Genomic DNA, 15,764 nt, shown 5'->3' on the forward strand with positions numbered 1-15,764 from the left:
AGACATTTTAAAAAGAAATCGCACTAAATATGCATCAGCTGGGTAAGATATATAAATGGCACCTGCCCAGGGTAATGACCTTTTGTTGCCTGTAACTGCCTTAACTGCAGTACAAAAGACAAGACCTATTGATAGGAGGCATCATTATAGTGAATTTCTAAAGCTTTACTGTAATGTAGGAAAAGGTGGGGTGAGATAAAGTGAGAATCCTAGATTAGCTGCCAAAAATACTGCAAATTCGGGAAGACCAGAAAAAGTGGATCTACTCTTGGGATTTAAGCTCAGGCTGAACATGATAAGGAGCTGCACTAGACAGTGTTTCATGTGAACCCGGAGAACAGAATTTCTTAGAACCATCTTTATCCTCTGTAGATATGGTGCCATGTATAGAAAAGAAAAAAGCTCATTGCAGTGGTAGAAGAAAGCTACATTTTTCACAGCTGCAGATATATTATCGATTTCTGGACAGAAAGCTGCAGGTTAAGGTGTGCACATGTCATGAGACCACATTGTCTTACAGAGCACAGAAAACATGCTTGAACATTTCATCATGAAAAAAGGAGAAATGTCATATAGCCTAGAAGCTCTGTATCTAAGCAATGTAAGTTTTTTCAACAACAGCTGTATGTGCATGTTTGAATTAGCATGTTTATAATATCAAATTCAAAGGCTTAAAAAAACAGTTTTGCCTAACTAGTATAATTTTTTGCTTTTAGTAAAGCTTTTACACAGCTGGGCCATGATTATGAGAGTTAATTCACTCTGAAACGAGAGAGCTCACTGGAGTTAATGGAATTTCGCTGCGGATTTCTGTGGGAAGACTGCCAGACAGTCTCAGCCCCGGGGGGACCCTGTCTTGTGTCAGTTACCCAAGGATCTGAGTAATGACAGCCCAGTCCAGGCAAGAACAAACCATCCATGCTTGTGCTGGCCCCCCCTGAAAGTTTTCTGGTGCCATAGGACAAGATAGCGACAGGTGCATTTCACCATACTGTGTGGACATGCCTCAGGTCAAACGGATTTTGGAATAAAAATTATTTAAAACCTAGTTATTAGCAGCAATTTTATTTCAGAAGTTGCTTAAATACTGTTGCATCAGAGAGCTGGGGGGGAGTGTCTGAACTCAGATCTCCAGGCGGAGAATGAAAGGTCATTAAAGAAATGATAGAACTGGATTAAAGCCAAAACTCCTTTATTGCTGCTGACAAAAGGCTTGGTTGTGCTGACCTCTTATTGTGAAATGATTAGAGCACAGACAGGTTTTGTGCTCCTCTGAAGTTTAAATTGCTCCTTGCCTTCTGCACTGACCTGTCCTGGCCTGTCTCTAGCCTCTGGTGCCCCAGGGGGCCCCCATATAGCCCACCTGTACTGTCCCAAGCTGTTGTGGAGCCTGCAGGTGGCCAGTGTCTGAGTGAAAAATCTCTTGGAGCGTGTTTGGACCCAAGAACCACCTGAGAGATCAGACAGACAGGCCTGGTGCAGCAGGGAGCAGAGAGCTGCCTTCTGCAGGCCCAGCAAGCCTCTGGCACCCTCGATCAAACTCTAATCAATGTGCACAGCTAATAAACCCAACAACAGGCTGCATGGCTGAAGCCACCACCAGGCAACTCAGATTATAGCCAGAGTGTCTCCCCCTCCCTCTGCCTCTTCTTCTGTTTTTCCGCTCTCATTAACCTTTTAACAGGTCTCTCTCAGAACGCAACCACAGCTCAACCAGATAAAGCTCCAAAGAGGCAGCTTCAACGGAAGAATGGGGAGCTGGGGGACTTCTCTTTCCTTCCTTTCCTTTCTTTCTCTCCCTTTCGAAACTCCCTGATGATCATCGGCTTTCAGCCTCTCTTATTTTGTTACGGATAGACTTGATCTGAAAATGTTCCCATCTGGCATGAATAATACAGTTATATATTTTTTCTGCAATGCATTGCAATTCATGAGGTTGTCTGGGGGGATTATTTACACTTTTTGATATGAAGTCAAGATGCGTAAGGGTTAGAATTTCTTAGTTTATCTTCCCCACGCTGAACTCTGGGATTCACATGAAAAAGGCTTTGTCAACAGAGCTTAAAGCTTGGGCTACATCACCAGCACTCCAGGTAAAGGTATAATGAACTCCTCACCTTGCAACACTACATGCCTTATACATCATCCATAATAACTGGCTCTGTAGGAAATCCAGTCTCCGATGGATTTACTAAAGAAATATGCCTAGTGTATATTTAAGAAAGTGATGTGATTCCAGGGCATAGAGTTATAAAGTTAAGGCCAAAGAAAGTTTAAAGTAAAATTAAACCTCTTCTATTTTCAGTGTGAGGAAAAGCAACACTCCTGGGTTCCTGTCCTGTAATACTGGGGTACAGTATGGTATCCACTTGCACCCACAGCTGAGGGAATGGCAGTTAAGTCATGAATATAGGCCAAACTATAGTGGGGCAGGGGGTTAGAGGGTGGTGTAAGAGTGTAAAGAAGGTGGCAGGAGGGATGCGAAAGATCCGCAAGCAGAACTCCCGGATGCAGGACATACGTAAGGAAGTGTGCGAGATCAGGATTTATTATTCCTCCCGAATGTCTGTTACAAACTCCATTCATTTAAAGACAGAATAAAATGCAGAAAGCTGATGTGAAAAAAGACACAGGAACTGTAGTTCAACAAAGCAAGCAGATGCAGGAACAGAGCAGTGCCGGTTAGGCGCCGGCTTGACTCCTGATTCCAGCTCACTCACAGAAGACTCGAACCCAGGACCCAGCAGCTGTGAGGCAGCAGCCAACTGCTGCTCCGCTGTGCCTCTTAATATTTCATTCTAAACTGAATTCACAATTGTAATTCTACAATAAATATTTACCAAACTAAGGGGAAAATATCAACTAAAAGAAACCCATTTGAGAAAACCCCTGTGGAACCAGGATAATGCTGCCCTAACCCAACAGCAAATGCCAATATCAGTGATATAAATCTGCTCCTACAAAGGTTTTTAATAAAAATGAATTCCCGCGCCTGTCGTTCTCACTCTGACCCCAGCTCTGAGAGTGGCAATCAAATACAGAAAATCAGCATTTTGAGGAAACAGAAGGAAAAAAACATCTTTCAGAAAGAGCAAAAATACATCAATGTAGAACCTCCTTGGGATTAGCTGCAAATTAACCTCTCAAAAACCAGTCACAGCCTTGTCCTGTCATAATAAAAACAGCACTATTAATAATAAACCTACATGCAAAATGGTTTAAATGACTATTGAAGTGCACTCAGTAGTTTACCACATTCATCTTTCACTCATTCCCTTTTTTTGGATGTATCAGTTGAAGCATAAAAGGAAATTTTCTCCTATGTTTCTTTTTCTTTCTATTTTTCCAGAGCTTATACTAGAAGACAAGCCATAACCATATATCATTGTATGTGCATCTTTGCTGCAAGAACTTGCATGACTTTTCTATTTCTGAAGCCATTGTTTGTCAGCATTTTTTCCTGCTGTGTGGTATTCTTAGAGAGGAATTTTGCGTCTAAGTATATTAACATAAAATAGGATAATCTCAATATCTAGTTTTTAATTATAAAGATCAGAAGACGACAGGTGAAAGGATTTCATTTAAACACAACTGTAGCTGTGCTTGATGTTTAATTCAAATACGTGTTTATTACAAACACACACACATCTTGTGAGGAACTCATGGGATATTTGAGAAGCATGAAAGAAGGGCTCATACCTGTCAATAAGACTATCATCTTCCTTTTTTTCTCATCTGTTTTGTTTGAAGCCTGTTTTCTAATTTTCACTATATCGTCTCCCAGGCTTTCACACCATTCCACCTAATTTTGATATCTGTCATCGTTTTCATTAACAGATCACAAGCAGAAATTTTAAAAAATGCTTCTAGATTACATCTAGGGCATGTGTTATTGAATAAACAGATTTTTAATTTAACATAAAATGTGAGTGTCATTAAGCACTTGTACATTTTCAGTTTTTTTTTTAGTATTAGCGCAATAAAAAAGTTATTAGAATCAATTAACAGCAGTTAGAGCCCTGGTGATTTTAGCAGTAATGGGCCGCAATATTCAAGCTCGGGGCAGTCAAGAAACACCAGCCTGCTGGTCCATTGCCTTCTCTTAAAAAACACACCCATCGGGAGCAGAAGGAGTCTAGGAAGGGGAAGGATGATGATTAGAAAGCTCACGGGGTGAGAATAAAATGAAGCGATGAATTACAAACGAGAAGCGCCAACCCCAGCTGGTGCTAATTGAGCTCCTAAGGGTCTCTTGGGTTCCTGCACGTAAGTGCAAAAGAAGGAATGTTTCTGTGACAGAGGATGCTGTACTGACATAACAGTGTCTGCAGCGATTCTTCTCACATCTGGCTCCTTCAGTGTCCCCCACCCAGAGAGGGGCGCCTGTCAAAAAACCCAACACTTCAAAAGCACAGGACTTTAGTGCACTTGTATGTCAGTGCACTCAGGACACACGCTGTGTGTAATCATGTGGGGCTCACAGACTCACAGCGGTCTGCTCAGAGACTTCTTTGTGCTCACAGATGTGCATCAGCTAAGAGATCTCAATGCAAACCTACATAATAGCAGCAAACCATGCTCCAGTCACTGGCACATTTAGACAGCACCCATACTGAACTATTTCAATCCAGCAAAAGCATGGCTGCGCAGAGCGGAGCAGCTCTTGCTTTAATGCACAACAGGGATGGAACAGTGCAATATTGTACTTACATGCTACAATATCATGTGCTTTAATTAATTCTCTAGTCGTCTGTATCATATTAAAATCTGTCAATATTTAAAAAGACTCAACATTACCCGCAGAACTCAGATATGACTTAGTTCATTCACACAATAAAAAACGAGACAGATTGTTTAGGGTCTGTTTAGTATGCATGTATGCATGTTGGCATGTTTAAGTTTAATGGATATCACCTTCTAACAGTCATTGGCAAACATAAATTAAATATTAATAGCTGTAAATCACTTAATTGAACCAAAGTGATGAGATCTTTATTAGGGCTGATCTCATATTACTTGTTTTTCTCATGAGCTTTCTGGCAATCAGGAACTATCAGTCTGAATCACACTGATGCATTGTGACTTTTTTAAGAATCATTTTAATCTACATTCAGCTCTGGAATGATTTAAACAGCACATCAAAATAATGCATTGCCATTCCATCATGATCAATTTATTATCTCTTTATATTTATGTCAAGGATGTGGATCTGGTACTGTCTTCAGAGACCTATGTTCATATTGTGGGGTCGATGCACAGTATGCTCAATAACTACTTTTTTTTTTCATTTTAAGAACTGCTGTTTACATCTAATGGGACTCTGTGAGGCTTCTGTTTGCATCGCTGGCAGCAGAATTGATAAAAAGACATTGCCTGGAGGGATGAGCCACTTAATGAACTCAAAACACAGAGTTCATGAGATCAGAGTCTCCTCAAGAAATGAGACCAAAACCCATCCTTGCCCTCGAGGCATTCTGCTGTCCATTCTGGCACAATTACAAGGCGTTGGAACGCTAAAGCAAATCACTCATGGGTCACTAGAAAGCTAGGAGGGATGAAAATATGCCTGTAGAAACCAAGGCTCCAGTGTGTGTGCTTACAGCCTCACACTCACCTCCGGGTCAAAAGGTCACATATTCTCAAATGTTGCCTTGAGCCACAGCACCTGAACTTTCTAACCAAGTCTGGGATTAACATCTGTCGAGCAGTTAAAGCTAAAAGAGACACTGTGCTGTGTTTCCTTACTAAGCACAAATCCCACAGGACAGAATCCCATGTAAATAAACCAATACAAAAAAATGAGTCCTACTAAAACAGCAGTTTCGTGGGATCTGATTGTTCCTTTGAATTCTTCGAAAAGAAAGTGGCTCTGTCTCTCGAGTCAGCATCGCCAAACCAGCACAGCACTGCGAGAACAGTAAACACGAGCCCTATAAAGGGGCCTGGAGTAAAAGGCAGTGGAGGAGAAAACCTCTTCCACCTATTTGTGTTTGTTTGCTTCCATGATTATTAAGTAAAACAACTAAAAGGGAGCCTTTGTAATAAGAGGTTCTTTTTTTTCCTTTGGCAATTGCACTGTTTCAAATCTGTTTCAGTCCCCATAGAGACGAACTCCAGCTCTGAAGAATTCCCATTAGGCATCTGGAACGGCTGTGTTTTGTCATTTTCGATTTACTTTGCAGAAACCAGCACCGCAAATGATGGATGTCCATTGACTTAATGCTAATTAACAAAGATTTGCTTTTTTGTATGCTTTTAATTTTTTTTTCTTCTTCTAAACGGCACACACTTCACAACTGTGCGCAGTTGAAAATCAAGTGTTTTATTGGGCGGTTTTCATGAGGCAGGAAGGGAACGGTTCAGAGGAATACAAGAAGATTCCTTTCAAAACATCGCTTCTAAAGGTCAGCACGGCCTCCGTAGTGAGGAGGACACTGTAGTGAGCCCTGTCAGTCCAGTCTAGCAAGCCAGCAATTCACTTCTACTTTATAATTGGACTATTCCGCTATGAATGTAATGACAGTCGCATTTACAATGTCATTACACTTGCATGTGTAAGTGCCTTCCGTGAATTGATTTCATAATTATTAACAGCACTTGCTGCAGCACAGCCTGTAACTTGGCACCTACAGATTTTCAACGACAATGGAAGTTTGTGAAAGCAATCACGTCCCTTTTTATTTCCTTGTAGCTTTTGAAAACAATAAATACTCTCCTTCACAGTCACATAAGCACATGCACAACTCAATTTGTAGATTTAGCTCAAACAGTAACGGCTGACTAGAGAATAATCGTTACACAAATGTCTTTATTCAGGTACAAGCCTTTTTAAAAACACACAGGTGATCCTTGCTTTGAAAATAAAGGAATAGCAATTTAGCAGGCAGTAAGTGCCCCAGGTCCTTCATGCCAGGGTGTTAATAAGTTCCTAATTGGTTCTTCAGCCAATTTCCTTCTCTTCGTCATATGCTGTTTAAAAGCCCGATAAATCAATCTAATAAATTATTTCTGGGCTATGTGGAGCCTCAAAAAAACTGATGTGTGGTCCCTTCACCCCTTGTGTATTCATTTACTTAATTTAACTTTCTTTCATGAAGAAATGAGGAGGATTAAAAACAACACACTGAAAATCCAACCGTCCTTTTTTAATTGCTGTGGCAGAAGCCCTGCTGTGTGAAGAACTGGAGAGTGGAAGTGATACCATAGCCGCTTTTTTGCTTAGTGGAATTATTACTAAAACGGTGGCTTGGTTTTGTATCCCACTGTTTTCGTATCCCATTACTTTACCTTGCCAAGCCTAAATCACTGCCTAAGCAGAGGGTTTCTTCCTCCTTCAGGCCTGAAAGAGCCAGTCTCCTGTAGTATCTCTTTTTCCAACTCGTTTTTGCTTCTATCCTGCAGAACTGCATGACTAAATTCATTATTGCTCCAGGACACTATTATAGTGATTGGCAGCAGTGAGTACTAACATGACCCCCTAACAGGCTCATGCCAACAGATCTGATGTCTTTTAAAATGAAAAAAAAAACGTCAACATTAATTCCCTGCTAAATGATTCTGATGAATAATGCATGAGAGGGAATACAAAATGCAGATTTCCACCTTCCACCTTCATCAGACTAATTGCTGCCATTCATGTAGACCTGGCTTTGGCAGATCCAACAAGAAGAAATCTATATAAGGACATAACTTTATCGAACTTGTAGGAAAGCGGGTATGAGCGATATGAAAATGTCTGTTAGCCTGTGTTGTGTCTTCTCATGTTCTGACCAGATGAATTCTTCCAAATAAAATAAATGCTTTCCTAAAATGACTACATTAAATAACTCTCTGTTCTTGGAGACATCAGAAGTGGAAACAGTTCTGAGGTCTCAGACAATTCTCTCTGGAAGAAACTAGTCTTGGAGGTCAAGCATATAAATGGCCGACTGTCATACTCCCAAACTATGCCAGTCATCTTACCAGAAAGGTCATCTTACCTGGGTCGGGGAGCTGAGAGCCACTGGATGGGACATTCATATTGAGCACATCGTTCACCGCTGTGTCGGAATAGAGGCCTCGCTGCACGTCGTGCTCACTGTCTGTCTGGTCACTCTCCTCATGGCCGCTGTCCTTGAGACTGTTCCCTTCCAAGTCCTTGAATGTTGATGTGCTGCAATGCCCAAGATAAAAAAATGCTGATTTTTTTGGTCACGTCAAGTCCGATCAGATAAAGACTCCTTCCTTCTGTTGCTCTTTCTCTTCTCCTCCCTGTCTCAGAAACATGTCTGCTGCTTAGGAACTGGAGACTGCAGGTGGATCAGATAAACCGGACAGCTGGAGCTGAAGAACTATTTTAGTTCAGCCCAGACCCAGTATGGACTAACAGTCATCTGTTAACCTGAATGGAGTGAAGCTTGTGGAGTCAACCATTTGGAAGAGAAAGCTTCTCCTGTGGGGGTCAATGAGCAACAGAATAACTCTGGAGCGCAAGCTTGTGCGCCATCTCCTCTTGTAATAAAACTTTTACAGGTGTGAAAGCATTTGCCTTGGCATTTGGAAGAACTGTGTCATAGTAGTATGATTTCATGTAAGATGAAGTGGTGAATTTTTTATGTCCGAGACATTTACGGAGTTGCTCTATGCCGGAGCTAATTTAGGACACTGTTTACCTACTTAGGCTGGGGGCTGGTCCACTAGGGTGTGGATAAATGCAGCTGCTGTCTAGGAAAATCACCTTTCATTACTTCAAACACAAAATCTACAAAAGTCTTTAAAAACAGTAGAAACCTCATGAGAAACATTTTGTTTTTCCTTCAGCGGTAACTTGGAGGCAAAAGGTGAGATCATTTATTAGGAACAGCTAGGTGTGATCGTTTACTGTACTGGGTTTCTTGAGCATTTATACCTCTCCTTGATAACCATTAGAGCTGTATGCCTTACAGAAAACAAAACAAAATTATCTATACATATAAATCATGCTCCCATACAAGCCAAATGAGGATCACACTGATTTAAGCAGATTTTCTCTCCTGCTTAATTCAGCAGGCAATTTGCTCAGACTGCAGCAGTGGTGATGGTGGCTCTCTGATGTTATCATTGTAATTGCACCTGTCCCAAAGTACAGGCAAGGCGTCCTGAGGGGATTTCTTTGTAGTGAACTGCAGAGACTGCACTTAAATGCTCTTTGTTTACATAAATACAAGGCATCTTTTTGAGAAAGAAATTGCGGTAATGGGTTTAAAACTCAAGACACACACTCGCAGCTAAAAGCAAGAATATTCTGTTCCAAAAGGTGAAACACAATGCACAATTGTTATGTAGGACCCTCTCTGCAGCCCCTGAGCAATGGACAATTTGATATAATTGTTGGCTTGCATTATGCCTTGTAGCTCCCAGTGGAAGCTTAGGAATGCAGTATTAAGACTCTACAAACAATCTCCGTTTTCACTTTTCCCCCAAATTCTAGTGAATGATAGTAATATAAAGGCAACCTGGTCCAAGTAAGGACTTCAATTTGAAAAGAATGGCAGAGTGCATTTCTGTTATTTAAACTAGGGCCTCATCCCTCAAAGTATCTAATATTCCCTTTCAAATGGAAATCCCATATTTCTTTTAAAAGTATTTTTAATAAAAGACTTAAATAAAAAGAGTAACGTGTATAGGCAGAAAAATCTAAACCTCCTTTTAAATTAACATGAGAAAGAAAGTAAGCATTTCTGTTCTGATTGGGAAAAAAAGCATTTGTAATTAAATCTTCATGGGCTTTTTGTAAAGAGAAATTAAAGATGACTCCCAGAAAGTAAATACTGCATAAAAGTACTGTATTAAGACATATATTTTCCTTAAAATGATTTCAGAATTTGATTTTTAAATATGTAATTCCTGAATCTTTTCAAGATTTCTATTGTACTGGTATGTACAATATTCCCATTTTGTTTTTCAAATGGCCCTTTCTCTCTGACTGAAAGGTGAGTCTACTCAAGTTGATTCTATAAATTAATGTTTGTTTACCAACCAAGACAATCCTCTTTCCTCGTTGTTCTGCGAATACTATTGTTATTTTAAATGATTTTGGTTTTGTACTGCATTTACATTTGTTACTTGCTTGCGACAAAATGAAATGAGAAGATTAAAGAGAAATGGGAGAAAAGAAATCATCGTAATTCTCTAATCGAGACGTACCTTTTAATGAGGTGTGCTCTGCTGTTTACATAACTGGAGTCAATGGAATAATTCTCAGTCTGAAAGAGAAGAAATACAGACATACTTAATTATGTTGGGACCAACCAAAATAATGTTAATTGCCTTTCAATAGAAATGTTATTTTACACAAAGGCTTCTGTTAGCTGCCTCAGCTTTCAAAGGCAAAATAAATTCTCTTTCAAAGCAGGAAGAATGTACTGTAAGCGCTGAAGTCTGTGAGCGCTGCATTAACATTCTCCTTACTTCGGCATTAACCACCATCAGTCAGACCTGGATTTTTTTAAATGGGGCCAAGGAGGCCAGCATTTCATTGGGGACAAAAAACAGCTCCCTTACAATTTCCAGCATATTTTTAAACCAATAATATTCTGTAGCTAAAAGAAGAAAAAACAAAAAGTGGCTTGTACTGGGGGATGTCTAACACCTTGAAAGCATAGAACACACATGCAATTCAGCAATGGAGAATCCCTGACCCAGATGAAATAACCGGTCCAAGGCGTCTCATGTTAGTGCTGGCTTTATTCTCACATTGATAAAGAATAGAACAAGGACAAAGACAGGAAACAGAAATTGTAAAGTCATGTCAACAACAGCGCAGCAGGTGCTCAGGTAGCTAGTGGTGTCGCAGGGACTCCTTGTCACAAAGCCATCAATCTTTTTCCGAAAAATACAGTCCTCATTCTTGATGTGTTGATCAGGTGCAGCTGTTTACCTTGTTGAAAGCAAGAAAAACAGCTGCTTCTTTGCTCAGCTTCACTAAAATCCTCCCTGTCTCTGACTCAGAGGAGATTACAGAATGTGTCACCAGCTCAACTCGTGAGGAAACTTTGGATCCCAAAGATGTCTCCGCAATAATGAGAAAGGTTAATGCATGCAGCAGAGAGAAGACACTGACTAGTGAACGAATCCACTGTAACCCCAAGGCACGCAATCCTGCTGTGCCGAAACCTCTTAAAAAGCCTGATTTGAAAGCACTTGGGGCCCCAGTTTAATTTTTACAGGCTTAATGTTCCTTTTGCTCTGAGTAACTCCTGATCCACGTTTTTCTGCTAGCGTAGCGAAGTTTTTAATGTAACAACTTGGCAATCTTGCAAGACTAAGTCAAACTGGAAATTCAGAATCATATTCCACCCCTCCCTCCTTTAGAAAATCAGAACATCCAACGCAATACCTGCACATGGAGAATTTAAGGAATGTGAAACACATCAGCTCTTGATGCGGTCCCATGCTCAGGTTTGGCAAATAGGGCTAAATAGGGCTAAATGGTTTAAGGAATACAATATCTGAATAACATATACCTCAGACCTCTTTTATATCTCACCATTTTGGAAACACAGACTTTACGTCCAGTTCAGAATTTAAAATAAGAACAGTTACAAATGAGATGAAGCTATTTGCCCTGCTAGCCTGTTGGGTAATTAATAGTTAATTGATCTAAGAATCTCATCCAGAAAGAAAGGGTATTGGCTTCAACACCCTAAGCTGTGCAGCTTGTTCCACATTCCCGCTAACCTTTGTGTCAAACATGTTTCCTGTTCTTGATTTCAATTCACTTTCACATAGATAACTCATGTTTTTATATTATTTATAAAACAGTGTTTTTAACAATTAGATTAAATTAGGAAATCGATTCGCTTTTACTTCTCTTGCATTAAATGTGAAAGGCAAAAATAGGAGTTTGTTTTTTTCTGGTACTGTATATCTTTGTCATTGGCCCATCTCTCAGTTTCAGAAGATACATACTTTTGTGAGGAATTGCAGTCTTTGTTGTACTCCCGGGATTATTGATATTTTTGCTACGTTTAGGCACCTCAGAAAAGCAAACTCTACAATAATAAACAAGTTGGTGGACAGGTCAAATACAATACACAATATTTTTTTCACAAATCTGGAATCCCTAATCTTAGGATGCATGTTGCTGAAATACTGGAGAGACTCTGTTCTTGAATTGCACAAACACCAGTGAAAATCGATATTTTAAGAATTATTCTGTTCAGCAGTTGCACTAAAAGAAAAGAGTTGGTAAAAAGCAAGCTCATTATTTATTACCTCACCTACACAGTTTTTAATCATATCTAAAGGCAAGATAATCTTTTAATTACTTCTGAAGCCGCATCAGGGGCGGTGATTGAGATTTCGTGGGGACGATGTGATCTGGATGCACTGAAGGTTAACGCCAGGTTTTGTTCTCTGCTAATTAAACCTTAACTCATTGTTATCAGTGAGATAATTTGTAAAAGCATTTTAATTAACATTTTATTAGCGCCACTTAATTTGGAGCATAGTTGTTTATTCTCAGCATTGCTGCTGTGGCAGTGACTCACTGCTTTGTTCGTTTCCAGCTTGACACCATTAATATCAAGGTAATTGGTATTGCCAATTATTCCCACTCTTATGGGATGTATATTTTTTTAATGTACCACCTGTACTCCAGTTCGGTCCCTGTGAGGACTCATTATAGAGTCTCCCCTTTGACACTGGCACCTAGTGTGAGTGTAATGGATGGGCACAGAACATAGCAACAAGGGGAAACGTCAAAAGAGACAGTATACAAATTTACAATGAATCTCAATCTGAAATTCCTTTCGTAGTCCATAATTAGTTTAGGTGGAAAACAGATCATTAATAAAGCCTCAGGAGAGGCAAGGTTCACTCCGACTCTGTGTTGTGATTCTGGTTAAAGACATGCGTTTTCTAAAATGTTCCTCCTGGACTTTTTTAAGGACTTGTAAATCATGTTGTGCCGATAAAGCCCTTTTTTCATGAATGTATTCTGTCTTTGTATCAGTAAACGAGTGGCATGGCAGTTTGCACTTCTGCCTCATACCCCTTGAATTCTGGGTTCAATTAATCCTTTTGTGCACTTTATATGCTCTCCAACTGGCTTCATAGATTTTTAGGGCTACAGGGGTTTTCCTAAGGCACTCCAGTTTTCTCCCACGTTCCGAAGATGCACTGCGTTAATTGGTGTCAATACATTGTCCCTCCTGTCTGTTCCCTGCAGTGGGCTGGTGGCCCATTCAGGCTGTGTCCAGTCTCTGCTGGGTAAGGCTGTGGTTCACTGAGACTCGAGACTGGACTAAGCAGTTGGTTAAAACAGATTAAATGATAAATCAATGAATAGATACAATCAAATTATTTTGCATGCGTTTGTTTAAAAGGCGTCAAAGTTGTCAGTGGATATCAGAAAACAGAATATATTTATATAACTGTCTGGAAAGAATGTAGCACAGTTTATTTCTGCTCACCAAGTGTAAATTAAATCAGTGTGCATCTCATTATCTATTGTTTTACTGTGGAGTTTCTGGTCCTTAAGCTTAAACAGCTTCACCACAATAAGAAAACGGCACAAATAAGTTGTTTTATCATGTTTATCATGTTAAACATGTGCCTTCAAAAGCCAAAAACCTGCACTGCTGGGTAGCTGGTGGCTTTGAATCTGACAGATAATTGCACCCTTTAATCTAAAATGGGGGGAACAACTTGAGTAGACATGATGACAGTCAGCAGGCTCTAGGAGCCCCAGACTGAATGACAGAGTCAGTAGGGAGAGGAAATGAAATCTGAGAGGATTGGACATCTTTCCAATTCTGCACATTCTCTGAGAGGAACCCTGGTACACTCTCAAACCGGCACAGATCTGGGAAAAGGCAATTGCGTTGGTTAGCCACCGTGTCATTTGATTTGCTTTCCAACTGCAAGACGATCTGTTCTGTAGTTTATTCATTGTGCAGGTAGAACAAGCGAGGTGAGCTCTTACTATAGCTGCTGTTTCAAACAGAAGCATTTAATGAGCATTTCTTTTAACTCTACAGATCCCAGCAAATCCACGAAGGCAATTAACCTCACAGATGTATTCATAATATCAGAGACTAACCAAAGTGCCGCAATGCAACATGACACATTACTGTCACACAGTAGTTAGCTTGTTTTTCTTGAGCAGCAGATATATTGGCTTGAAATTTAAATTTCTGCAGTCAGACCTATTTTATATCTGTGTCACCTAGTCCTCATTGGAAAAGTGACCGATGCTCAGGGGAACTAATACTTCCAGATAGCAAGGGGGCTTATTGGATTGGATCGCCTTAAGAGACCTGTGCATAATCAAGGTTGCAATCCAAGCTGTACAGTGTACTGTAAAATCAACACTGGCACGTTTCTTTTTTTACTTTTAAGTATCCTGTGGAATTGAGAACATAGCAATATCATGAATATGTACATTCAGGCATCACTAACACAGTAAAACTTCATAAAGGTATATTTAGACAGTTCAGTTACTTTAACTGTTACAGTATACAAATTACATTAAACTGGAATCACATGAAGGTGAACAACCAATGTGTTGCATAAATGTTAACATTATTGTAAATTTGTTTCGTTTTCAAAGTGCTGTGTGCAGAAGCCAAAGAAATGTAGTGTAGAAATGTTGATTTTAGTGTTTCCTTCATATTTTTCATGTAAAAGCCCACTCATGGTGTCCCTCGAGTCTGCATAGAAAATCTGAGGCATTATTAATGAGCTGCGTTGTGTATAGTCTTTCCCCCTGGAAAGAGGAGAATCAGTAGTTCTCGGAGAGAGAAAAAAAAGATTAAGAAAAATATACCATGGCACCCGTATCTGCAAAGGCAAAGCGTCGATTTCTGTTTTATAAATAAAAACACTGTTCACACTGGCTGCCTGCAAAATGGGTTTAAAAGCAGCAAGAGAACGAGAGGTGTTGGAAGACCAGGGTATAAATAAATCAGTAATGGCTGTGACAGCTCTAAGGTTTTTCTTTGCAAAGTAAAACAATAATAAATTGGAACATTGTGAGTCTAAAGTGCCCTTTTACCAAAAATCAAATCAAATAATTTGTTGGGCTGGAGCCTGCTCACACCACGGATCTCAGTGACCAGCTAATGTGCGTTGAGCAAGGCCTGCGCTGACTTGTTTATTACATGTCTTGCACGGTAATTACTGCTAGAGAGCCCCACTCTGCAAGAACTGGAGAAAATCCTTGTATTTCTCATTCAGCCTCTCTGCCTCCTGCCCGTCGTTAATCTTCTCCTCAAGTTTGCCCCCCTCCTGGCTGCAGCAGGTCAGTCCTGGACAGACCAGCTCATATTCTCTCTCACACACACAAGAGAGCCCTGTGAGCTTAGCAGTCAACCTGCTGGTGACAGATCTCTGACAAAAAACAACAACAAAGTATTAGAAAGCCTGCGTTCTCAGAGCTGGCACACTTCATATTCAGGCAGTACCACACTCTCAAATGTAATACACATTGAAAAAATGGAAAGACTGAATGCTGTAGTTGTACTTCAAGGCACAGAGTAAACGTACCAGATCTGTTAGCTAAAATGTAATTCTTGCAGTAATGGCATGGTAAATGTGTGCACTTTAAGATAAAATCTGTCACCGTTTTACTAGTCCAGAACACGTTAGCCTTTTACTATTAGTGTCTGGTTCTGTCCCCCATTATTACAGAGTTTTATATAGATTCCTTGCAGTCTGCTAGGTTATAGATTTGCTTTCCCTTCTATACTCCAATGCCCAGGGGAACTGCAACAGTAAAAAGGGTGTATAAGAGCCTAAGGCTC

At 40.1% G+C, this 15,764-nt stretch overlaps 1 protein-coding gene across 4 annotated transcripts in view; it reads right to left on the bottom strand.

The window, feature by feature from the left end:
* The window catches only part of pcdh19 (protocadherin 19), a 59,874-nt gene that overhangs the window by 16,120 nt on the left and 27,990 nt on the right, over positions 1–15,764 (bottom strand). For all 4 annotated transcript variants that reach the window (XM_088597470.1, XM_088597469.1, XM_088597465.1 and 1 more), the window contains exons 3-4: positions 10,165–10,223; positions 7,980–8,152 (exon numbers count right to left, since the gene is read on the bottom strand). In XM_088597470.1, the coding sequence (XP_088453596.1) occupies positions 7,980–8,152; positions 10,165–10,223 (232 nt within the window). The remainder of the gene's footprint in view (positions 1–7,979; positions 8,153–10,164; positions 10,224–15,764) is intronic.

The sequence above is a fragment of the Lepisosteus platostomus genome, chromosome 10, assembly GCF_059453375.1.
Source record: "Lepisosteus platostomus isolate fLepPlt1 chromosome 10, fLepPlt1.hap1, whole genome shotgun sequence".
Classification (NCBI taxonomy): domain Eukaryota; kingdom Metazoa; phylum Chordata; class Actinopteri; order Semionotiformes; family Lepisosteidae; genus Lepisosteus; species Lepisosteus platostomus.